Genomic DNA, 27,377 nt, shown 5'->3' with positions numbered 1-27,377 from the left:
ATGTATATGTGGCCAAAGAACAGTGCAGTTGTCCTGTTGATAACATAAACCTACACACTGTACTTCCACAGCATCTCTGACAACCACTCTCTGCTATAAGACCTTTATCTGACTTGCTGGCATCCTGGAGTCCATTTTACCCACTCAGCTGCAAGAATACTGTATTTGCATTGCAAATGATGATGACAAATTATTATTGGTTAGACAATTCAAATGGTAATCAGGTGGGCATGTCCATGGATCAACCTGCCTAAAGTCCACAAAGGAGGGTATGTGGGGGTGGGGTGGAGGTGTGAACTGGTTGGTGATGGGGGTAGGAGACTGCAGGTGGGGTGGAGGTGTGAACTGGTTGGTGATGGGGGTAGGAGACTGCAGGTGTTGGTGGAGGTGTGAACTGGTTGGTGATGGGGGTAGGAGACTGCAGGTGGGGTGGACTGGTTGGTGATGGGGGTAGGAGACTGCAGGTGGGCTGGAGTTTTGTGAACTGATAATTTCGCAGTAAAACAAGTAAAACTTCCAAAGGGATCTTTCCCCATCGTCATGTCATTGTGGCTTATTTTCTGTCGCAACATGACATTAGACTGCTTGGGGACTGGAACTATTGTGGCCGATTTCAAGCATGCAGGGAGCCATGAGGTTGTCAGAGACAGGTTAAAGACCGGCGTTAGCTCGGCTGCACAGTCTTTGAGTACCCCACCCTGTACTCCATCTGGTCCCGCTGCTTTCCTTGGGTTGATGTTGTAGACTTGGGTTGTAGACTGGTAAAACATCCTGAGGAGCTTGCTGCAGACATTGAAGGGCCACAGCCTCCTCAGGAAGTACAGTCTGCTCAGCTCTTTCTTGTATAGTGCTTCAGTATTGGCTGACCAGTCCAGTTTATTATCCAGGTGTAATCCCAGATACTTGTAAGTGTTAACCACCTCCACATTGACCCCATCAATGGAGACTGGTAGCAGAGCGGGCTTAGACATGCGAAAATCCACCACCATCTCCTTGGTCTTCGCAGTGTTGAGTTGAAGGTGGTTGAGTTTGCACCATTGCACAAAGTCCTCCAGCAGGCTCCTGTACTCCTCCTCTTGCTCGTCCCTGATACACCCCACAATTACAGTATCGTCAGAAAACTTCTGCATGTGGCATGACTCAGTGTTGTAGCAGAAGTCAGATGTGTACAGGGTGAACAGGACTGGAGAGAGTACTGTTCCCTGTGGAGCTCCGGTGCTGCTCATCAAGGTGTCAGAGAGACAGTTCTTCAGTCTGACGAACTGTGGCCGCTCGGTCAGGTAATCTGTAAACCAGTGTACCAGGTGAGCGTCCACACCCATCTGCAAGAGCTTGTTCATATATGGTGAAAGATAACGAGCATGAATCACACCTGCAGAGCAGTGGGATATGTGACTGTAAAGATACACTGGAATTCAATATGTGTATAAAACAATTTTGTTTAATCTATGTAACGCCTTAACAAGCCCTCTACAGAGCTTAAAAATAGATTAAAAACAGCTTTGCGATCTCTCATAGACACACATGCTGTCTCTGCGTCTTGAATGCAATGGTGAAGACCACTGCACACCCATGGGTTGCACTAAGGACGCTTGGTTGTTCTGCATGTTGCCTGTGTTCATTTGGGGACATGATCAACACAGAAGGGTAGGCTATAGCAAGACATCCTACAATGTGCAAATTCCCTTTCAATCCGGCACGTACTGGTTATGCTGTTAGCAGTGACTGTGAAGCTAATGTTGGCCAATAGTCACCCAAGGAGGAGAGTGCAGTGTAGTGGCTTAATCAACTAGAATGTTTCAACTAGATTACGAAAGACTACCAAGTATGGATTCTCTGGTCTGTATTAGAGAACACACCTGAGTAAAACTATTTCCACAATCTGAACAGTGGTTTCTCCAGTATGAGTCATGTGGAGCGTCTTGAGATAACCGCTTTGACTGAAGGACTTGCCACATGTAGTGCAGAGATACAGCTTTTCTCCAGTATGAGTCATGTGGAGCGTCTTGAGATAACCGCTTTGACTGAAGGACTTGCCACATGTAGTGCACAGATACAGCTTTTCTCCAGTATGTCATACAGTGTCTATGTGACAGTGAGCTCTCTGTTGGTTCTGAAACTCCTCCCACATGTAGCACACTGATATGATCTTGAGATGAGCTGCCTGAGTAAAAGTATTTCCACAATATGAACACTGACATGGCTTTTCCCCAGAATGGATCATCTGGTGTCTCTTGAGATTACCCACCTGATTAAAAGTTTTACCACAATCTGAACAGTGATATGGCTTTACTCCAGTATGTGTTCTCTGATGGACAGTAAGGTGTCTGTTGGTTCTGAAACAATTCCCACATGTAGTGCACAGATATGGCTTATCCCCAGTATGGATACTCTGGTGTAGCTTGAGATTACCCAACTGATTAAAAGTTTTACCACAATCTGAACACTGATATGGCTTTACTCCAGTATGTGTTCTCTGATGGATAGCACGTTTTTCGCTGGTTCTGAAACTCATCCCACATGTAGAACACTGATGTGGCTTTTCCCCTGTATGCATCCTCTGGTGTTTCTTGAGATTACCCACATGACTAAAAGTCTTTCCACAATCTGAACACTGATATGGCTTTTCTCCCATATGTGTTCTCTGATGGACAGTGAGTTCTCCTTTGGTTCTGAAACTCTTCCCACATGTAGCACACCGATATGGCTTTTCCCCAGTATGGATCCTCTGGTGTCTCTTAAGATGACCCATCTGATTGAAAGTTTTACCACAATCTGAACACTGATATGGCTTTTCCCCAGTATGGATCATCAGATGTGTCTTGAGAGTACATGCCAGAGTAAAAGTCTTTCCACATTCTGAACAATGATGAGACTTTTCCCCAGTATGTGTTATCTGGTGGATATTGACGTTTCTGCTGGTTTTGAAACTCTTCTCACATGGAGCATGGTGGTGTGACTTTTGTCCAGACTGTGTTGCCTGATGTGGGTTGAGATCTGATCCTCTGTTGAAACTCTTCCCATGTGTGATCCTTTCGACTCCTGTAATATAAGAACATTATTAAAACATATAATTTCTCTTCCTCCTCCTACAGCAATGAAAATGTTATCTTTCTCCACTTAGGGATTTACAGTAAAAGTGTCTAGCTAGAGATGGTAGGTGAATGTCAACACAGGCACAGATACATGACATTGAAGAGCAGAAGCCCATGTGTTAAAGATAGTAAAATGCTAAAGGCTATAATTCTATGATTTAAATATTGTCATAAAATATTATATAAAGAATATGAAGAGCCTATCCCACCAATCAATGTTTTCCTAATACAAACGTTTAACAGTGTAACTTGTAGGAGAGGAGTCATCATGGCTCTAATCTCTTTAACTCATTGAGTGCCAAAAATGTAATATTACGTTTTTAGCTTTTTTTTTTAATTACGAAACTAGACACTGTAATACACCTTATATGTGATTTTGGGAACTCTGTGATGAATGGAAATGAAATATATGACGATCGTGAAACTCATGAAAACACACAATCCGGACATTTTATCATAACTTGGTTGCCGCTTTGGGTCGAATCAGTGACGCATGCACATCATGTCAAAACCATGCCATTTTCGTGGGTCTATCACTAGGTGGCAGTCTCGCTGATCACTTCCCGGAATGTTTACACAAGTAAGTAACAGGCAACACTTCATATTTCATGAAAGACGTTATATCTCCATTTCTAGAAAAAAACAGCGATTTTTATGAAAACTAGCCACTGTTTAGCTTGGGATTTCTCAGGAACAGAGGCGTGTAGAAATACACGGTTTTCACCCACCGAGAGCTTAAAGTCTCACCTTTTAATCGAGCTATTCTACGTGTTCATAGCTATAACACAGCTAAATATGCTGTGGCTGGACAAAAATCCTCAACAATGGTCTAGATTGCTGGCACTCTAGGACAAAGCTCCCAAAAACAGCTTGGCATTCAATGAGTTAAGACACATCGTTTTGGCAAGTAGCCGTATAATAAGTGGAGTCATGTATTGTCCGCCAGTCAATATTGGAAAATAAGTCTCAACCATATTGCAGGATTGTGGCTGTCCTGTGTGAGTAGAATATATACTGTATCTTTGAATACGGCAGTTTGCGGAGATCTGAGGCACATTGATCACATGATCAAAACTGATTATATGTCCCAACTATACCCGTCATTATTAATCTTAGAAAATAAGAGTGATTTGGTGAAAAGAAACCAGTGTGAAACAGACTTGATGTGGCAAGCCAGTTTACCATGACAGTCTGAAGTAATCTATTGTCACAGACGATAAGCAGCCAAATTCCACACACAGCACAAAACAAATTTTTAGAGCCCTGATTTTGTCAGTCAAACAACTAAAATCAACAATAATACTACAGATTAATTGACTATAAAAGTATACGCTAATCAATACTTGCAGCCTTTGTATGTGTGTGTGTGTGTGTGTCCATGCTCACCTAGTTTCTTACTGGTCCTGGGCTGTTCTGCATCTCCATTGGTCTGCTTGTTCATCCCTCGCTGTCCTTGTGGTCTACAGCAGTCCACCAGCACCACTGATACTCTCTTCATCTGGGCCAGAGACACGGGGTCTGTAGGGGACAGGTCAGTTTTGAATTGGACTACAGTACAAATGTTGGAGCAAACATTAAGTTGGTATTGTTTTTAATATTATAAACCTCTACCTAGAGCATTCACATTAAATCATATAATTTAATCTAATAAGAGTTTGACTTATTTAAGACGTCTTACCAAAACAAATTTGCTTAATAGACTAGCAGCCAAATTATATTGTTTTCTTGATAACTATGTATATTTTTAGATTACATTTTATATGCATATATAACAGCTTAGATGCCTGGTGGTTAACGGGGGGGGGGGGGGGGGGGGGGGCTGATACATGAAGTCAAGGACAGGAGACAACAGGTGTAAAAGACAGCAAATAATGTGAAATGATTTAAGCATTCCGACAAAATCTAATGTAAACAATGCTTCAATTCAATTCAATTAACTAAGAATCCAGCTTTTTGCAAACATTTAAGCATCTTACTTGTAGGTGAGGAGTCATCATGGTCATATTCTCCAGAATCAGAATTGTTTCCCTCTATAATTTCCACTGGTGTGAATTCCTCTTCTCCCCAAGTAGATGATATTTGTGTCTCAGTCCTAAAGTCATGTTCCAATACAGTCATATCTTCCAATATGTTCATGGAGGAAATCATCAAACTCTTCTTCTTTGATCTCCTTCTTCACTGGACTTAGTGGTTCTGCCATTTCAGACTGAAGTTCTGCTGTACCAAAGAAATCCTCTCAAACTTCCCTTCAGTTTGAAAATAACAAAATGTATATGTGGCCAAAAAACAGTACAGTTGTCTTCTTGATAACATACACCTACACACTGTACTTCCACAGCACCCTGTGACAACCACCCTCTGCTATAAGACCTTTATATGACCTGTTGGCATCCTGGAGTCCTTTTTACCCAATCAGCTGCAAGAATACAGCATTTGCAATCCAAATGATGACAAATGATTATTGGTTAGACAATTCTGATGGTAATCAGGTGGGCAGGTCCATGGATTAACATGCCCAAAGTCCACAAAGGGGAGTTTGTGGGGGTTGGGTTTGAGGTGTGAACTGATGAGCTGTAATCTTCCAAAAGGATTTTTCCCCAACATAATTGCCTTGTGGCTTGGCAGATTTGTGTGTGGACGTGAACACTCACTACGCCTCATTAGTCTGACATTCCTCCAATAAACATCAACTGGCACATCTGTCCTTACACACGTGATAATTCAGAACATTCTCATTTGTCGTTCCCCGATGATGGAACACACTAAGGGTTTCTGTCAGAGCAGGGACATCTCTCTCTATCTTCAACAATCTTAAGTATAAAGTATAAGTATATATACCGTTTTGATCCCGTGAGTGGTGCCTTGCTAAAGGGCACTTCAGCCGTGCCTACTGGTCGGGATTCGAACCGGCAACCCTCCGTTTACAAGTCCGAAGCGCTAACCAGTAGGCCATGGCTACCCACCCCATCTTGTGAGTCTTTTTTTCCCAACACCTTTGACAGACTAGCCTGACGAACCAGACCCACATTAAAATGTAGGGTCTGGGCACTCACCGTTCGTAGTGCCCAGTCCGGGGGGCGGGATAATCGGTTGTCTTTCAAATTCCCTCTGCGTGCAATAGACTTCTGAAGTTCGCCTACAAAAAAGAACCAAAACGGCCATCTTTGCTCATATAAGGAGATCCGTTTGTTAATTGAAGCTAACTACCTATGGCAAGTTGCATTGCAAGTTAGCTCTGGAGTAGCAAAAATCTAAGTGTACCGCCTGGAGATCACAATGTCCACTCAAAGGCAGAGGGCAAAAAGGTGTTCAGGAAAATGTCTGCAATTCAGACTTTTTCATCCCAGCGAGAGTGTAACAGGTGCGATAATTCAAAATCCCCATGTCATTTCCAATCTTCAGAGTTATAATAGGACAGCACTTTGAGTCACATGCGTTTTCCCACCAGCAGAGCTATGGCTAGTTCAAACTTTGGCAAACTTAAAAAAAGCTTAACTCGTGTCACACTTTTTGCAACATTCATCTTCTTTGTTTTCAAGTAGCAGGGAATTCAAGCCAAACCGTTGCATCTCTGCCATCAATTGTTATGTTAAGCCCGCCTAACGTCTCTATACACGATTTGATTGGCCTGATAGAAGTTTAATTTTTCCAGCTCACAAGCCAACGGAGAGTTGCTAGACTAGCCCTGGCAGCAGATGTAATTGTGTGTGTCTAGATTTCTAGGCTATTGAAAGACCTTATCTACCCTTTAAATGTTTCCCGAAGTTGGAAGAGGATATATCTATCTTGTCTATCTTCTCATCATAATTATATGGGCTCAGGGCTAAGTGCTGGTCCCTCTTCTCTTTGCTATCTACACCACCTCTCTGGGACAGATTATACATTCGCACAGCTTCTGATACCACTGCTATGCAGACGACACACACAGCTCTATCTGTCCTTCCCATCTGATGACCCCTCGGTCTCAGCACGGATCTCTGAACGCCTCTCAGACATATCTACATCCAGCTAAACCTCTCAACATCAAAATTGACTCCCAAGTCTATGGTAGGACACACTATAGGACACTTGCTGACAAAGTAGTCTCTGGTTCTGCTCCCACCTACTTGAATGCCATTACGCTCCTCAGATAAATGACGTCTAGCTCTGCCACTGGTACACTCAGATCAATTCAAACCTTTTTCATCTTTTAGTCCTCGTTGGTGGAACTTATTACCAGTTACTAGAGCAGGGACATCCCTCTCCATCCTCAAAAACTCTTGAAGACCCTGGTTTTCAAAGAGAATCTTCTCTCGTAGCACTACGAACAACCATGGATGTAGTGTAGGCTAAACACAAGTAAATGCAGTTTATCCACCTCTGGATAAAAAAACAGAAATAGTTTATCCACCTCTCAGATGAGTTTATTCATCTATAGCAACTTTTGACATAACAAATCACACTGTATTATCCACATTTACAATATCAACTCTAGGAATCATTTAATACCATTGGTATTTTTTTATCAACATTAGACAATTACCTCTACCTTTAAAATCTGATACCGCATGATGCAGTCCACATGACAGTGATAGTCCACCATTTGGGGAATTATAATCATAAGAATTACACTCATTTTCCACTCCCCTTTCCACCTCCCCTATTTAAAACTTGTCTCCTCTCAAGTTAGAAAGTGTAATAAGACCAACAGAAAATTAAATGTGGCGATTTTCTATACTATACTCTCATTCCGGTGTAATAATCAAAAAACACCATGGGCACAGTAGCACAATGATATGCAGCAGCTGAAAATAGTCCCTGTATCTTCCAGCAACAAGGTTAAGATGCAGCAGATTAATTGGTTAGTGACTGGATTATTACGCCTGAATGAGAATATAGTTCCATGTCAAATCAGCCTTCCACCATTCAAACACCACCTGCTCACCCTGCTGCCCTCTGGAAAGATACAGAACCATAAAACAACAGAACGAACAGACAGAAGAAAGAGATACAGAACCATAAAACAGCAGAACGAACAGACTGAAGAAAGAGATACAGAACCATAAAACAACAGAACGAACAGACAGAAGAACGCTTCTTCCCTTTAGAACACTCCCACGGGCCGCTGACATAGCAGCTGCAGTACTTTGTGCAATATCTACAACCTGGCCCGTCGCTAGAAGGCAAGCAAACCAAGCATTTGCTTGGGGCCCCTCAGTAGTCGCTGACAGCAGCCAGCCAGCCAGGTTTGTGATCTCTGCTGCTAGGAAAATATAAAACCTTGGCAGTCATGATGAAGCGGAGTTATGCGTCCGGAAGCCAGAAAAGAAAGAAGAGAAAGGAAGAGGATGACAAGAAAAAACAAGATAGTGGTAAGTGATAAATTACACTGGATAAAATAGCTCTACTTGTCTTGTACAAATGGTGTAATGTTGCAGCAGGAAGGCTAGCCTAGCAAAAACTGTTTATGTTAACTACCTGCCTGACGGCCCATGCTGCTTGAAACAAACTAGAACAGTTTGCGCAACTTTTTTTCCCCGAACTGACGGAATATAGTTACATACTGTAATATGTTTATTAACGGGATAAGGAAGACGCAGATCTGATCAAGAACCACTGTTTATCGTATTTAATGACATAACATTGCTATAGCTTTGTAATAGGTTTTGATGAAAGTGGCATAGCTTCTCTGCTATACTAACTGTTCGACCGTGAACTGTCTTCCTTCTCTCTATCGTTTAATCTATTTAAAATAATTTATTACAACGGCACTAATACTTGGGGTATGTGGGGGTGGGGTGGAGGTGTAAACTGGTTCTGTACAGTGGGGTGGAGGTGTAAACTGGTTCTGTACAGTGGGGTGGAGGTGTAAACTGGTTCTGTACAGTGGGGTGGAGGTGTAAACTGGTTCTGTACAGTGATGGTATTTCTTTTTTTAAGTTTTGCCATATGTGTTATACAAATATTAACAAAAAAACACAAACCTTGCATAACCCAACTAAGTGTAAAATACATTAAACGTTCGGTATAAAAAAATAATACAATTTGAAATTATAGACAGAGCTTGTGAGCACAAACAACATGAAACATGGATCTTGAATTTCCCCTTGGGGATCAATAAAGTATCGATCTATCTATCTCTCTATCTACATATAGACAGTATTTGACAAAACACTACAGGGGACAAATTACAATGGGGGTGGAGGAGGTGCCATGTGTGTGCATGAATAGACATGTCCGTGAGTGTAAGTGTGTGAATGATGAATTCTTTTGTGTTGAAATCAGAAGGATTGGCATAGTATGACATGTTTTGAGAGTCGTGGTACAGTATCCTAGTTGTACCGTAAGAGGGAGTGGGTATGAAGTTTTGATAATGTTGGGTTGGGTCAAGCTCATCAGATCTTTCCTCTACCTGATCCAGCACTCACTGTGCCAGAACTACCCGAAATATCTCTATGGAACATCTTAGAAAAAAGACTTGCACAGGAAATAGACAGATGAGTGACAACAACCTGGCCATTTACATGGCAGTATAACAGGTGACCAAACGATTGTATGTGGTAAACAATCAACACGTATCCCCCCACCCCACCCACACACACACACTAAATAATAATCATACTAACAATGACATGTAGGCAAAACGCAGTCTGTTTAATGCTGCTTATTTTGTGTTCTATAATGGTGAGGTCTTGTGACTCGGGTAACTGTAAATTGTGCAACGACATTTTGTTTTACCGTTCACACTTTAGCAGGTATATTTACTTTCAGAAGTTACAAGAGTAATCTTATTTTTTATTATTATTCACAATTTAGCACATACAACACACACATCGAAACACAACACAAAACACATCGAAACACAACACAAAACAGCAGGTGCAACACATCTAGACACATCCACAGGACACATAAACACACATTTTCTTGTATAGGGAAACTTCAAAGTCAAAGTCAAAGTCAGCTTTATTGTCAATTTCTTCACATGTTCCAGACATACAAAGAGATCGAAATTACGTTTCTCACTATCCCACGGTGAAGACAAGACAAACTTATTTTCCACATCGTAATTCAACAAATATAACATACTGTAGGGCACAGCTCAAATGTACAGTTACACATATCCTGAATTGCTTTATGAATCTTCTCCCAAAAGGAGTGAACAGCTTTACAATGCCAAAATAAATGCATAAATGTTCCAAATTCAGTTTCTGTCAGGATCTGGACTGGACTAATGATTTTGTGCCACCCTGGTGGCCATTTTGTGTAGTGTCCTGTGTTTTGGTCTTGCCTGTTCCCCATGTGCTTTGTGTTTACCTGCCTGTCACCTGTCCTTGGCTCCGCCCCATCTCCTTATTTGGTCTGTGCTTCCTGTCTTGTTAGTTTTCCCTCCGTTTCTGCTTACTCACCTGTTCCCTGTCATTGTCTCGTTGGTTTCTTCCAGTCCTCTGTCTTTCTGTTAATTGGTATGTGTATTGGTATGTGTATTTCTACCCTCCTGTTTCTCTGTTCCTGGTCGGCTTGTACTGTCAGGGTTGTGCAGGCAGACCCAAGTGCAAGACGCCACCAGGCAGTATTACGGACAAAAACTATTTATTTTAACACAAACTTACAAAGACTTACTTACATACAAACAGGACTTGGGCTAGACAAGGTGAAACAGAGACAAGCAGACAAGTTTCGTAATTAAAAAAAAAGCTAAAACTCAACGCATGGCACTCAATGAGTTAAGTTGGTTCAATGTAAGAATACTAAATAAAAATAAAGTAATTAAATTGCATGCATCTACTCCATTCACTCTTGTTCAATGATTTTTTTCATTGAGTTCATTTTAAAGAATGTATATTTAGATTTATTAAATATAATTTTGTGGAACCTCTTTACAAAACACTTTTAATTAAATCCAACAAGACAACAAATCCAACATTTTTTTTGAGTGTGATGTGGTGGGTGTGACAAATGTGTCGGATGTGTGTGAGATAAAGATACATTGTAATTCAATACGTGTATAAAACGATTTTGTTCCATCTATGTAATGTCATAGCACAGCACATACTTTGCAATCTCACATACACACGCTTTCTCTGCGACTTGAATGCAATGTGAACAACACCACTGTCAGGCGCGGGGTGGCAATTGGGACGGTCAGGAGTTTTCCCGTGGGCTGGCCAAGGTGCAGGCTGGCCGAGGTGCAGGCCGGCCCATAGAGCTTTTGACGCGGTCGTGAGTCGTACATGAGATATACATATAGCATTTTCCGCAAAAATCTCCAAGAGCTACACTTCGGAGTTCTAAGAAGTCCAACCAATATTTATACCACTCGCTCACTGTCTATATGTTACCCTGCACACTCATCTCTCCCATGCTGATTTTTGTGTAGGCTAGCCTTATTTTTTTTTTTATCTTAATTCACTTTTGTCTTATTCAGGCGTTACAAAACTTTAATGGTCACAAATAAAAAAAAAAATGACAATTTAATTTGTTCTTAAATTAACGCAGGTTAGCAGGCCTAGGCTAGAATTGAGCAAAGCCTCCTGGGAATGGGGAATGTGTTTCTGGTTTATCCAATGAACCGATTGCAGGTCAAGTCTATTTACAGAAATGTAGGGGGATAAATGAGCGGCCCCTTGTCTAAAGGCATGACCCTACAAGCGATCAAGTTCGAGGAAAACTCTTACTGTCTATGGGAAAACTACAGGATTTTTGACAGTTGACGGATTTGCGTGGTTGCTTGCTGTTTTACACATGGATGGAAGGCAGAGCGAAAGGTTAGCGGAGCTAAAGCATTGACGTTACTGCTAGGCAGAAACCAAAGATTCTAGAACAGAGCAAGATAGATCAGTTACATCATAGGCATGAAGTACGCTCTGAGCCCGACAGGGCGCCATTTTGGTAAGCTCAACGCAACATTTCATATACAGTTCCAATTCTATGAACCCATCTGAACAGCTGATTTTAACGTTGCCAGCTGTTTTTTTTTTTTTTTTACTCGGTAATGAACTGCAAGAACTGACAGTGTGAAAGGCCCGATTGATCTTTTTCCAAGTTTGCACTGAATAAGGAGAGGTAAATAGGTCTATTATTCAGGCCCTAGACAGAGAGGCCCTAATATCAAATACCTATGGCCGAGGTATTTTATTTACTCATAGGCTGCGTAAGCACATGCCTTTACTTTTGCGTAGCCAAATTTAGTTATTTACTTTTTATTAAATTCGTAGGCTGAGTCGCGGCAACAACTGTGCAAATGTGTAGGACTGCTTCAGCCTCTCGCAAGCTCAAAAGAGCTCAGCAAGCGACTGAGCTTGAGCGACGTGTTGGAGACCCATGGTGTGGACGACGACTTTTCATTGGCAACCGTAGCCTATTAAACCAACCAACAATATAAAAAATTAAGAGCTCTTATTTCATTTAGTTAAATCGAAACAATGTCATCTAGTGTTCGTGGACTGATAGCCCTGTAGGCAGCATATTAGCTTCAGAGGTGGAAAGTAACGAAATACATTTACTGTATTGAGTAGTTTTTCTGTGTATTTTGTATTTTTTAAGTAGTTTATAAAATCGGTATTTTAAATTTTACTTGATTACATTTTGAGTGAAGTATTGTACTTCGCTACATAAAAAAAATCCCATCCGTTACTTGAGTAAAAAAAAAAAAGTTAAGACTAACGAAAACAGAAAGGGAGAGAAAAGAAATCGCGCCCTAAACCACTAGCCTAGTGATAATGATCAGCATGTAGCCTACAACAGGACATCAAGCTGGCGCCATGCAGTCTTTCTGAAAGGGATGGAGCTGGAGCTGGATCACGAGATGCATCAGATTACATGTGTAGCCTAACCTATGGGTGGCAGATTACATGTGTAGCTATTTCAATGGGTTGTCTCAGTTCGTTTTAGCACTAATGATAGCTGTGATATTCAAGCAAACACCATGGGATTTCGTGTTTTGACGTTTGTGCTCACCTTTCTTTGGAAAGAAGTTTATTAGCAGTTGTTTCCCCTCATTTTGATGTCTCTCTTTTTAGTAACCTGACTTGGCTTTCTTGGAGAAAACATTGCACCAGCAGCACAACAATTAGCGGTCCACTACTAGCGATGCTCAACTAAATAAACAAAAGATAGACTACCTTATGAATCGTGCAGGCGGACTAAACCATTTAGCTCTTTAGCAGGGGAGAGTGACCTTAGACAGTTTTCACTATGTTTTGTATACAAAATCCAGTCAGTCAAACTTTAAATTTCGTCTGACATTCATTTTGACATTTAATTTGGAAGTTAAAATATTCAGGTAAAATAAATATATGGTGGACATATATATATATATATTTTTTTTTCAGTAATTAGCTTAAATTTCCAGTGAGTCTATTCGAAATTTTCACCACACATTATATTAACACACGTATAAAAAATCCAAACATAAGAGTTATGTGTATTAAAGTGGAATGACACAGGAAAAAAGTACTGAATGTGCCTACTGAAATTTCTTCAATACTTTGTGGAAAAGCCTTTGTTTGTAAAGACAGCTTCAAGACATTTCCTGTATGACAAAACGTATTAGTCACAGTATCAGGTGTGATTTTGGCCCATTGTTCTAAACAGATTCCAGGGGTCCCTCTTGTGAATCCTCATCTTTAGTTACTTCCAGAACTGTTTAATTGAATTTAATTGAATTGGCTGCCTTCAAGTCTTTCTGGAGCTTACTCCGAGTGGTCCTTGGCTTTTGGAATTGACTATCCTTCTGACTCCCTGGTCAGAAATATTGCGAGGAGATCCTGCATGGCAGTGATGTTTCTTCCACTTGCAGATAATGGCTCCCATGCTGCTTACTGAAGATTCTGAAGTTTTGAAATGCATCTGTAACCAGTTTCATTGATATGTTTTGCAACATAAGGTTGCAAAGGTCTTGGGAGAGCGTTTTGCTTTTATCCATCATGAAATGTTTCTTGTGTGACACCTTGGTAATGAAAAACCTTTTTATAGCCCATCAATATACTAACCAAGCTTATATTAATTTGCACAGATAGAAAGGATAACTACTCTAACTACTTACAGATTCCAGCTCGTTCCTTCCCTTTCCTTGCCTTAGTGCTTTTTCTTAGCTTGTTCAATACTTTTTCCCTGGGTTATTCCACTTCATTACACATGACTCTACTTATGGAGTTGTTTGGATTTTTTATGTGTGGATTACCTGAGTTATTACTAATGCCTGGTGAAAATGTTGTACCCCCCGTATTCCACTTTTCATGGGCCCTCTCCTCCATTGGGGCCCTATACTTCCCACTCTTCCCCCCAGTTCGACGCCCTTTAATCTGCTGAACCTTCTGCTTGTTTCCAAATATAAAAAACAACTCAACATTGGCCTCCCTGCCTCAGCTGCCTGTGAGGGGCTTTTCAGTTTGATTACTGTTCACTGCAAAGCGACGCAAGGATGAGTGCAACTAACTTTGAAAATCAACTACTGCTCAAACTTAAAGGAGAACTCCAGTGATTTTTCACATAGATCTCCATTTCTCAACGTCACCGAGTGCTGTCGGTATGAACAAAACTGAAACAATCGGTTTTACCTAGCTCGAGTTGCTGCAGCTACAGCGCTACACACATGGCTGCCTTAGCTGCTGGCTGCAGCAACTCGAGCTAGGACCAAAGTCCTTTTCAGGCAAGTACCTCCACTCGGTGGCCATATTGCAACACTTTTTGGGCACTTATCGTGCATCTATTTCGGCAGAAATGCGTGTGCGTAAGGCTTCACGACACCAATCTTGCTCCAGCAGCGAGATCACAACAGATGATTGGCACGATGTCTTCACAGCACACCACATGATTGGCTCAATGTATTTTACAACACACCACATGATTGGCTCAATGTATTCACATGTCAACGTTTTGCCGCGGAAGGGTTGTGATATTTGTAGACAACTGACTAACCCCATGCATTACTATGGAGGATTTTTTGAGTGCTGTATCTCCTCATTAGAAAGTTTCTGGTAAAACTGGTTGTTCTGGAACCCACCCCCCCCCCCCCCCCCCCCCCCAAAAAAAAAAAGTAACTAAGTCACTTTTACTTAAAGTACATTTTAAATGAACTACTTTTTACTTTTACTTAAGTACATTTTCAGATCGGTATTTTAACTTGTACTTGAGTAATGTTTCATCAAGGTATTGGTACTTTTACTTGAGTACAATATTTTCGTACTTTTTCCACCTCTGATTATAAGACATATGTTGTCTCTCGCCATGTTTGTACCGTCAAACTCAACACGGAAATTTTTTTCGCAGTCAGTGCAGAATTGCAAAAAAACTTCCGAGGGAACAAGGAGTGACCCAAAATCTGAGTTTGTTGTATTGTATGCCTTATGATGAATGAACAATTGAGTTTGGTCATTTATGTAATTTTCACATGACAAGAGCACACCTCTACAAGTGCCGCACTCATGTGCACTCAAACATCGACGGCATAGATACCCTGCAATGTAGCCAAGAGTATTTTTTTCAGGGACATCGAGGTAGAGTGTGTTGTACGGCGTAGGTGTGGTTTTTGCCGGTGGCACACTTACATGGGCAGGCTTAGATGGAATAGTTTTTCCTATGCTTTTTAGGCTGGTGACATACCTGTCAGCATCAGGAATGCAGTTAGCCCCAATCACTGGCTTGATCAGTTCAGCCACCATAACCATCCTTAAAGCACACCTAAATTCTTTTGATGAGGGGTTATCCCTGCAGCCGCCTTTCCTTCGAACAGTCGCAAAGAGGTTCTCTACAATATCCTGGTTTAGCCTTGATGTGAACAGGTACTGTAGCTGGTAGGCGGACTGCAGGTGATCCCACAGCTGCCTGACACAGGCTATAGCTAGCAACCATCCTTTGACAAAAAGCACATTCCTAGAACCAAGTACCTCTAGGCCCTCCAGTATAGGGACGCATTCCTGGAGGAATTTTATGTGGCCAGATTTAGCTGTCAAAGGATGCTTGAGGGCTTTTGTGTCCCTGTAGAAACGGCTGTTAAATGCATCAAACAAGCTGTCAATGCGCTCTACAAATTCAGCGGTGTAAGCTGCCTCACCAGGAAGTTTACCCAAGGCAACATATGTGTAGAGGCCTGCTGCTACAGTGTGGGACAGAACTTGGACGGCTTTGTTAACACGCATTTTTGAAAAGCTGTTCAGCTGAAAGTGCTGTTTGGTCAATTTGGGTGCTTTCCTTATAGGTAAAATTGGGAGTCGAATTCATAAAATTTCTGGAGGTATGACCCATTTCACAAATTTAGTTTAATTTTACTTGGCTTATACGGAACACATATTTTTCTAGATTTGATCTAGTGTTTTTAAGCAGGTGAGGTGGATCATGGATCTCCCCAGAATACATGAAGAAAGGCTGCTTAGAGGTAATGCCTAATTTTTGGAAAAGGGACACGTTGTTTGTCGCTACTGGTGTTGTATGATAAGCCTGATCTTAAGGTCATTTCATCAAATGTGATTATGGAAAGTTTTTCCTGTAGGGTCATGTCACTCACTCGACTGGCCAGTGTGTTAAATACAGAAGGAGAGAATCCTGGCCTTATCTCTGTCCCTCTAAGCCACCTGCGTAGAGACGGCACAGATGGTAACATAAAAATCTGTTGACAAAATGTGTATGCCCTTGGCCCCTGATGATATAAGGACAATGCAGTGACTTTGTCCGAGTTTGTCCATCTCCTCCCTTTCAACTTACAGAAACGGCTGGAGTTCCGCAGCTGTGACTGAAAGAAGGAGAGGGCTGGTTCCTCCAAAAAGTTGCCAGCACCTCTAATCACATTTTTAGGTGACATATATGATTTTCGAGTTGCCTTGACAAGGCCCTGTTTTAGTTGCTGCACCTGCTTTTTAAGTCTAAATGTCCTAAGACGTTCTTGTTTTAAAAGCCTTAGGTGTTTGGCAGTAGGAGCGTCACGATCAGGAGGAGGTATGAAGCCATACAGTGCAGATGTGGAAGGAGTGTCATGGTTAGCAGCAGTGATGAGTCGGCTGTAAGTGTGATCCGCCCTTACTGCCAGAATCTGACCATGGACTGGAAGTGCAAACATAAAGCACTAGTAGTAATATGTGTACTTATTCATTAATTTAGTTATTAATTTATCTTTAATGTAAAATCTTTACATTTCATGCATGTAGAATTATTTTATACATTAAACATTATTTTTGAGTTCACCTTTCTGTGACGTGTCTGTTTTTTTTTAATGTCCTCCTTGTGCTCTTAATGTGAAGAGGTGGGTTGGGGACTTTGAATATGGTCGGAATAGCATTCCAATTCAATCTGTTACTCAGCTGATTTGTGAACTGGCTGTCCTCAAAATGCTGAACACACAGACGACAATTGAAGTTTAGGTAGCTTGCGGTCCAGGTTTGCAGGTCCTGTTTACGACAATTTTGGACCCACTTTTGGCACCTAACAGATTGATGGAAGTGGAGTCATGAATGATGGTAACGTTTGACAATGTTTACTCTGAAAACTTTTCCACCTGTTTAATTTTAGCATTGTCTCGGCTAGGTTAAGTTGTGGTGAGCTAACAATGTGTTTAAAACATATTTACAGCTGTGGGTAGACATGCCAGTCACATCATAAGCAAACTGTATAGCCTCTTGTCTTAGCAGATTAATTCGTTCAGAATAAAACCTTAGTTCATAAGGTTAATGGTAGCGGGCTAGATCCTGCCTAGATGTCACTAAGTTACATGCTAGCAATGTTACGATTACGTTTGTTGCTAGCTAAACTACCTCAACCCACATTTGTATGATCTGATGCTTATGCCTAATAAATTACCTCTCCTTGTTGAGTGGGAATCTAAAAAAAGACAAACCGGGCCTTTTACATTGCCGGTTCCCGCAGTTAATTGCACCGCAAAATGCTCTTGAAGATACCATTATTAGTGAGTGTAGTATCTGTTAGTATCAGTAGGCTACCAATGACAACCAGCTGTTGGCGATCAGCTGTAAACAGTTAAACAGCAACGGTAGAACAGCTGTTTCAAATGGGGTTAATGGAATTAGAATTGTGTCTGAAATGTTACGGTGAGCTTATTGGAATGGCGTCCGTGCTGGCTCAGTGCATACCAAATATTCTAGAGCGGAGCCTCCACTACATCCCTGGCTGTGGCCAATTGACTGCTTGCCAGTAGGTTATTTATATTTTTCTGCACAATAAACAAATGTGTTCGTTCAACTTTATGCAGCAGAACCATGCACTTGGCCAGCCTAGAACAGGAACATTTTGGAGAGGGAAGGAGAGAATGAACACATGCAAGAATCTGTAGGCTTGGCTACTTGTGGTGGGTTAGCAAACAATGTTTACATAATGCATTAACTCAATAATAATAATCGGATAATAGGTCGATTCGGACAAATAAAGCCCGCCGGCCACCAAATAGGCCTAAGCTAATCAGAGGTGGAAAAAGTATGAAAATATTGTACTCAAGTAAAAGTACCAATACCTTGATGAAACATTACTCAAGTACAAGTTAAAATACCGATCTGAAAATGTACTTAAGTAAAAGTAAAAAGTAGTTCATTTAAAATGTACTTTAAGTAAAAGTGACTTAGTTACTTTTTTTTTGGGGGGGGGGGGGGGGGGGGTTCCAGAACAACCAGTTTTACCAGAAACTTTCTAATGAGGAGATACAGCACTCAAAAAATCCTCCATAGTAATGCATGGGGTTAGTCAGTTGTCTACAAATATCACAACCCTTCCGCGGCAAAACGTTGACATGTGAATACATTGAGCCAATCATGTGGTGTGTTGTAAAATACATTGAGCCAATCATGTGGTGTGCTGTGAAGACATCGTGCCAATCATCTGTTGTGATCTCGCTGCTGGAGCAAGATTGGTGTCGTGAAGCCTTACGCACACGCATTTCTGCCGAAATAGATGCACGATAAGTGCCCAAAAAGTGTTGCAATATGGCCACCGAGTGGAGGTACTTGCCTGAAAAGGACTTTGGTCCTAGCTCGAGTTGCTGCAGCCAGCAGCTAAGGCAGCCATGTGTGTAGCGCTGTAGCTGCAGCAACTCGAGCTAGGTAAAACCGATTGTTTCAGTTTTGTTCATACCGACAGCACTCGGTGACGTTGAGAAATGGAGATCTATGTGAAAAATCACTGGAGTTCTCCTTTAAGTTTGAGCAGTAGTTGATTTTCAAAGTTAGTTGCACTCATCCTTGCGTCGCTTTGCAGTGAACAGTAATCAAACTGAAAAGCCCCTCACAGGCAGCTGAGGCAGGGAGGCCAATGTTGAGTTGTTTTTTATATTTGGAAACAAGCAGAAGGTTCAGCAGATTAAAGGGCGTCGAACTGGGGGGAAGAGTGGGAAGTATAGGGCCCCAATGGAGGAGAGGGCCCATGAAAAGTGGAATACGGGGGGTACAACATTTTCACCAGGCATTAGTAATAACTCAAGTAATCCACACATAAAAAATCCAAACAACTCCATAAGTAGAGTCATGTGTAATGAAGTGGAATAACCCAGGGAAAAAGTATTGAACAAGCTAAGAAAAAGCACTAAGGCAAGGAAAGGGAAGGAACGAGCTGGAATCTGTAAGTAGTTAGAGTAGTTATCCTTTCTATCTGTGCAAATTAATATAAGCTTGGTTAGTATATTGATGGGCTATAAAAAGGTTTTTCATTACCAAGGTGTCACACAAGAAACATTTCATGATGGATAAAAGCAAAACGCTCTCCCAAGACCTTTGCAACCTTATGTTGCAAAACATATCAATGAAACTGGTTACAGATGCATTTCAAAACTTCAGAATCTTCAGTAAGCAGCATGGGAGCCATTATCTGCAAGTGGAAGAAACATCACTGCCATGCAGGATCTCCTCGCAATATTTCTGACCAGGGAGTCAGAAGGATAGTCAATTCCAAAAGCCAAGGACCACTCGGAGTAAGCTCCAGAAAGACTTGAAGGCAGCCAATTCAATTAAATTCAATTAAACAGTTCTGGAAGTAACTAAAGATGAGGATTCACAAGAGGGACCCCTGGAATCTGTTTAGAACAATGGGCCAAAATCACACCTGATACTGTGACTAATACGTTTTGTCATACAGGAAATGTCTTGAAGCTGTCTTTACAAACAAAGGCTTTTCCACAAAGTATTGAAGAAATTTCAGTAGGCACATTCAGTACTTTTTTCCTGTGTCATTCCACTTTAATACACATAACTCTTATGTTTGGATTTTTTATACGTGTGTTAATATAATGTGTGGTGAAAATTTCGAATAGACTCACTGGAAATTTAAGCTAATTACTGAAAAAAAAAAAAAAAAAAAATATATGTCCACCATATATTTATTTTACCTGAATATTTTAACTTCCAAATTAAATGTCAAAATGAATGTCAGACGAAATTTAAAGTTTGACTGACTGGATTTTGTATACAAAACATAGTGAAAACTGTCTAAGGTCACTCTCCCCTGCTAAAGAGCTAAATGGTTTAGTCCGCCTGCACGATTCATAAGGTAGTCTATCTTTTGTTTATTTAGTTGAGCATCGCTAGTAGTGGACCGCTAATTGTTGTGCTGCTGGTGCAATGTTTTCTCCAAGAAAGCCAAGTCAGGTTACTAAAAAGAGAGACATCAAAATGAGGGGAAACAACTGCTAATAAACTTCTTTCCAAAGAAAGGTGAGCACAAACGTCAAAACACGAAATCCCATGGTGTTTGCTTGAATATCACAGCTATCATTAGTGCTAAAACGAACTGAGACAACCCATTGAAATAGCTACACATGTAATCTGCCACCCATAGGTTAGGCTACACATGTAATCTGATGCATCTCGTGATCCAGCTCCAGCTCCATCCCTTTCAGAAAGACTGCATGGCGCCAGCTTGATGTCCTGTTGTAGGCTACATGCTGATCATTATCACTAGGCTAGTGGTTTAGGGCGCGATTTCTTTTCTCTCCCTTTCTGTTTTCGTTAGTCTTAACTTTTTTTTTTTTACTCAAGTAACGGATGGGATTTTTTTTATGTAGCGAAGTACAATACTTCACTCAAAATGTAATCAAGTAAAATTTAAAATACCGATTTTATAAACTACTTAAAAAATACAAAATACACAGAAAAACTACTCAATACAGTAACGTGAGTAAATGTATTTCGTTACTTTCCACCTCTGCTTATAATAAACAAAGTCATCAAGAACCAGGCAACGTACAAAGATCTTGCTCTGTGCTGTGAGGGAGTTAAGGCCAAAATTGTAGCCACCTTTGTCAGTGTGCGTGTGCAGTATGCTCTAAAATTTAAAAACAGGGAGCTGCACCGCACTGCAAAAAAGTCATCCAGAAAACTAAAAAAAGTTTCACACAAATGATGTGCTCTGCTGCCCTGGGCCTGTAAAATAAAGCATAATTATTATTTGTATCTATTTATGTATGAATATATATATATCACACTTGCAGACACATTATTGTTTATTTTACTGTAAATATTAACATTTGTAATGAATTGTAATAATAATAATAATAATAATAAAATAACTTCAACCACTGACTCTACATTAACTGTTTGGTTGCTTTCCCTGGTTTATCAACTGGCTGCCATCTGAACACTTTGGAAATAGTCTCAGTCACATACTTCTGCCAGACCAGTGCTACTCATTGCGCGGCTCGTCAAGCTATAATTGGTGGCTCGCATGCAGCTTTGGCGAGATTTCACCAAATTTGGTTTTACTCATTTTGAGTAGGCCTAAACTGTTCGCCAAAGGCCATCATCTCTGGCCCCAGCTTGATCCAAATGCTCGGATTTAGCCTAGTCTACTGTATGACTTCAGCGAGGTTATCTTTAGTTTCGTTCTGCTTACAGTATCTCACTGCCACTTGCAATGCCTTTGAATGCAATCCATTGCCCTGTTTACCGGCAATGCTACAGTGGACTTAAACTGCCACTTTGTGGCGATAAGTTGTAATACATGTAGCTGCGTGTATCACGGAAAGCGCAAATGTGCTATGTGGCCATTTCTAAATGGGACCCACTGTAGGCTGTGGTAACACAGCCAATATATTTTTTCCAAATGTGCTTCATAAACATACAATACTGCACTAGAAAAACGCAAACATCTGAATTATACTTCTCCCTTCACCCAAGTAATGAAGGTGAAAGGAAGTTATTAAGCCTTGGCTGTATACATTTAGCTGTATTGGCTGTGTTATTTATTTTTTTGTGGGATATCCAATTTATATGTAGAAAGGCACATTTGCAAAGGTGAGTTAGTATGTTGTAAAAGTGGCTCTCTTTTTAATTTTGCACTGCCAATGTGGCTCTTGTGAAAAAAAAAATAGACATCTGTTGGGAAAGATTTTTTAAAAACTGACCGTATCGAATCTGTAGCTGTGAAGACCCATCCACTGTTAAAGACAGTTGCTGCCAATTTAAATGAGCAGCTAAGCTAACTATTAGCTGGCCATGCTTCTACTGCTGCGAAGACCGGGAAAACAGCTGATTGCAAATGGTTAAAGCGCTATCTCTTGGACAATAACATCAAATAAACGTCCATTTTAACAGCGACTTGGTGACAAACGAAAGAGGCATTTTAAAACCAGTCCATAAATCACTAGTCAGTCAGCGAGCCCTCGGTAATTTGGCAGTGAATCTGACCAGCTGGTGATAGCTAGCTCTCGCTTTAATTAAGAAATTAACATTTTGACCTATATTTCAACTCGCCTAGTACTAACATATAAAGTCGATTATGTACATATCAGTTTAAACATGTAAATATCGTTAAACAATATACAATATAACATTTAAATTAAACATACCTGGTCATATGCCTCCACGACGAACTCATAGGACTGAACGTGGCCACCCCACCTCAGCTTACCAAAATGGCGCCCATAGAGTCATAGAACGTACTTCCACATATCCAATGTATTATTATCGGCCTGAAGTCACTTCCATGTATGTTGGCTTTTGATCGTTCCTACTATCCAAAGCAGATCCCGCTATCTGTTTTTTTTTACCCCAGCATCCATGTATGTTGGCTTTTGATCGTTCCTACTACCAGACGCAGATCCCGCTATCTGTTCTTTTTCTGCGTGTGTAGCAGGCAGCCAGGCACGTCAGATCAGCCTCCTGGAGCAGCGATTTTCAGGTTGGTAAATTCACTCATGTAAATTGTCAGAAAATAGGCATTGTGTCAATTGTATGACTGTTTATATATTTGCCTGCTAGCCTAAGCCATAACTTGGTGTACATTACTTTATAAAGAGCTGTTTTGGGGTAATTACAACTTCGTTGTGAACTAATTCACGTTAGCTAGTTGAGCTAACACTGGAAAATATGTTAAACCTAGCTAGCGGCTATGGCGAAATGTTAACACTACAGCATCCATGATTACCGGTACAAGGACAGCAATATGCTTGGGTGTAAGAATAGCAAGTTATTATTTGACCGTGAGACTTAACCCAGGAAAGGCTGTCGTTTTTGTATGGAAAGGAGTGGGAGCTAGGCTATTAGCTAACGTTACTGTCTTGGCTGAGCTAACCTGCTGGTCGTGTCACATAACGCCTTTGCACAGAGGAAATGCACAGATAAATGCATCAGCCAAAGTTCCCAAAGCAAATGTAGGCTACGTTTCAGTCCCAACTTTCTCTAGTCACTTCCAGAGTTCGTGTTTTGGCCGGCGTTAGCGCGCTAGCCAAGTAACGGCATTAGCTCGCCTCTGCTTGATTGAAATATCAGCTGAGGTAATGCTAATGGGTTTGAAATCTATTTCTCCGAGCTCGGTAGTGGTTCTCTGCATCTATGAAAATTCCTTAACAGCAATCGGTAAGGGTAGACTTTAAAGATGAAAGTGTTGCGGTGAATTAATTGTTGTTTTTGTCTCTTGCAGGAGAAGAACCTGATTTTTGGGGGAACATTTTCTAACAGCACTTTTTCATCATTCAGACTTTTTTAAACATTAAATAAAATTAATTGAAAATATTTCTGGCATCTTTCTTGTGTCTTTATAGATCTAATCATTTATAGCCTAGTGTAAAATGTGCAATCTCAAGTTCCGACCTAAATAAATAAAGGTCGTATAAGCCGGGGGTGGGCATAGCGCTGATGAGTCGTTAAAACATTGGCTCATTGTCGTTTTCGATGATTTGCCGACATCCCGGCGATTTCTTGCCAATGTGCAAACGATGAGTCGTCAGAATTTTCCCGGTGGATTTTAGTGCCCCACTCCGCCCCTGCCACTGTATACCCATGGATTGCAGTACGGTCATTTGGTTGTTCTGCATGGTGCACGTGAGGACATGATCAACACAGAAGGGTAGGCTATAGCAAGACATCTTACAATGTGCAATATTCATTTTCAATCTGGCATGTACTGGTAATGCTGTTAACAAAGAAAGACAGTATATTTTGAAACGTTTTTATTGTCAGCATTAATCTCACTACAGCACAGGAACAGATCCATAACTATGGTTACGGTTATGGGTATTTGGCAGACGCTTTTGTCCAAAGCGACATACAAGTAACAACAATACAATAGTTACATTTAGCAGTAAGTAATTTAAAAACTTGATAAGACTACAAACAGCAATGTCAATTCAATCAAAAGCTGAAAATAAACAAATACTATAATATACAAACCATAACGCATAAGAAACACTTAATAAACTTAGTACATGTAGAACGGTTATGCCTAAAGAACCAAAACTATCACAGGAATGGAGAGCACGGGGCAACTAATTCCACCAACACGGAAGCACTGAGGAAAAAAGTCTTGAATTTGACCTAGCGTTTGTTGCTGGTTGACAGAACAGACGCCTATCAGAAGACCACTGTGGGCGATATGGCTTTTCCCCAGTACGGATTATTTGGTGAGTCTTTAGATGACCCATATGACAAAAAGTATTTTTACAGTCTGAGCAATTATAACACTGTTTTCCTAGTATGCATCCTATTGTGTACATTGAGATTACTCCCCTGATTAAATCTCTTTCCACAATCTGAACACTGATATGGCTTTGAGTCATGCATTTCCCAACAGCGGAGTTAGTTGGCTAGTTCAAACTTTTGCCAAATTAATAAAAGCTTAACTCGTGTCACACTGTTCGCCAACAGCAACATCCATCTTATTTGTTTTCAAGTAGCAGGGAATTCAAACCAAACCGTTGCAACTCTGCCATCAATCATTATGTTAAGCCCACCTAACGACTATACACGATTTCATTGGCCTGATTGAGTTTCGATTTCTGGAGCTCACAAGCCAACGGAGAGTTGCTAGACTAGCCCGCTAGGGGCGCGTCTAGATTTCTAGGCTACACTAATCTGGCTTTTCTCCAGTATGTATTCTTTGATGGACAGTAAGATCTCTTTTGGTTCTGAAACTCTTCCCACATGTAGCACACTGATATGGCTTTTCTCCAGTATGTATTCTTTGATGGTCAGTAAGATCTCTTTTGGTTCTGAAACTCTTCCCACATGTAGCACACTGATATGGCTTTTCCCCAGTATGGATCATCTGATGCGTCTTGAGATGACTTGCCCGAGTAAAAGTCTTTCCACAATCTGAACACTGATATGGATTTACTCCAGTATGTGTTCTCCGATGGACAGTGAGGTATGAGCTGGTTTTTAAACCCTTCCCACATGTAGCACAATGATATGGCTCTTCCCCAGTATGGATCCTCAGATGTGACTTGAGATGACTTGCCTGAGTAAAAGTCTTTCCACAATCTGAACACTGATATGGCTTTTCTCCAGTATGTATTCTTTGATGGGTAGTAAGATCTCCTTTGGTTCTGAAACTCTTCCCACATGTAGCACACTGATATGGCTTTTCCCCAGTATGGATCATCAGATGTTTCTTGAGTTGACTTGCCTGAGTAAAAGTCTGTCCACAATCTGAACAGTGATATGGTCTTTCCCCAGTATGGATCCTCTGGTGTATCTTCAGATAACCCTTATCACAGAAAGTCTTTCCACAGTCTGAGCACTGATATGGCTTTTCCCCAGTATGTGTTCTCTGATGGAGAATGAGCTCTCCTTTGGTTCTGAAACTCTTCCCACATGTAGCACACTGATATGGCTTTTCTCCAGTATGTGTTCTCTGATGGATAATGAGCTCTCCTTTGGTTCTGAAACTCTTCCCACATGTAGCACAGTGATATGGCTTTTCTCCAGTATGTGTTCTCTGATGGATAATGAGCTCTCCTTTGGTTCTGAACCTCTTCCCACATGTAGCACACTGATATGGCTTTTCTCCAGTATGGATCATCTGGTGTTTGTTGAGATGAGCCAACTGAGTAAAAGTCTTTTCACAATCTGAGCACTGATATGGTCTTTCACCAGTATGTGTTCTCTGATGTACAGTAAGCAGTATGTTGGTTATGAAACTCTTCCCACATGTAGCACACTGATATGGCTTTTCCCCAGTATGGATCATCTGGTGGATCTTGAGATGACCTGCGATACTAAAAGTCTTTCCACAATCTGAACAGTGATATGGATTTTCCCCAGTATGGAACATCAGATGTGTCTTAAGAGTACCTGCCTGAGTAAAACTCTTCCCACATGTAGCACACTGATATGGCTTTTCTCCAGTATGTATTCTTTGATGGGCAGTAAGCTCTCCTTTGGTTCTGAAACTCTTCCCACATGTAGCACACTGATATGGCTTTTCCCCAGTATGGCTCATCTGGTGAATCTTGAGATGATATGCCTGGAGAAAAGTCTTGCCACAATCTGAACAATGATGTGACTTTTCTCCAGTATGTGTTCTCTGATGTACAGTAAGCTCTCTGTTGATTTTGAAACTCTTCCCACATGTAGTACACTGATATGGCTTTTGTCCAGTATGTGTTGTCTGATGTGGGTTGAGATCTGACCCACTCTTGAAACTCTTAGTTAGCCTTTCAACTCCTGCAATATAAGAAAAATATTAAAAAAACATATAATATTTCTTCCTCCTCCTACAGCAATGAAAATAGTATTTGTCTCCACTTGGAGATTTAGAGGAACAATGTCTAGCTGGAGATGGTATGTGAATGTCAACACAGACATAGATACATGATGTTGAAGAGCAGTGGCTCATGTGTTAAAGATGGTAAAATGCCCCCTATGATTTAACTATTCTCATAAAACATGATATAAAGAATATTAAGAACTCATCACACCCCTCAATGTTTTGTTCTAATACAAGCTGTAAAGTCTTAGTCTGAGAGGAGTCATCATGAGACTCCTCTCAGACTCCATCGTTTTTGCAAGTAGTCGTATAATAGCCATATATTGTCCGCCAGTCAGTACTGGTAAATAAGTCCCGTACGGTGTTCATTTTAGGACATCCTCAGAC

At 40.9% G+C, this 27,377-nt stretch overlaps 1 protein-coding gene and 1 long non-coding RNA gene across 2 annotated transcripts in view; one reads left to right on the top strand and one right to left on the bottom strand.

The window, feature by feature from the left end:
* The window catches only part of LOC121718854 (zinc finger protein 665-like), a 1,212,449-nt gene that overhangs the window by 3,181 nt on the left and 1,181,891 nt on the right, over nucleotides 1-27,377 (bottom strand). The window contains exons 1-2 of the mRNA XM_042104200.1: nucleotides 4,494-4,601; nucleotides 2,722-3,042 (exon numbers count right to left, since the gene is read on the bottom strand). Coding sequence (XP_041960134.1) covers nucleotides 2,722-3,042; nucleotides 4,494-4,593 — 421 coding nt within the window. The 5' untranslated portion in view covers nucleotides 4,594-4,601. Of the gene's footprint in view, nucleotides 1-2,721; nucleotides 3,043-4,493 lie in introns of the transcript that reaches the window.
* On the top strand, nucleotides 1,984-26,335 carry LOC121719068. Its single transcript, XR_006034128.1, has 3 exons — nucleotides 1,984-2,131; nucleotides 7,664-7,668; nucleotides 26,270-26,335. It is a non-coding gene; the product is annotated as an uncharacterized LOC121719068 (long non-coding RNA).

The sequence above is a fragment of the Alosa sapidissima genome, chromosome 9 (genome assembly GCF_018492685.1).
Source record: "Alosa sapidissima isolate fAloSap1 chromosome 9, fAloSap1.pri, whole genome shotgun sequence".
Taxonomy (NCBI): domain Eukaryota; kingdom Metazoa; phylum Chordata; class Actinopteri; order Clupeiformes; family Clupeidae; genus Alosa; species Alosa sapidissima.
Note: the sequence above shows the minus strand (reverse complement) of the source record. Positions and strands in the feature narration are given on the sequence as shown.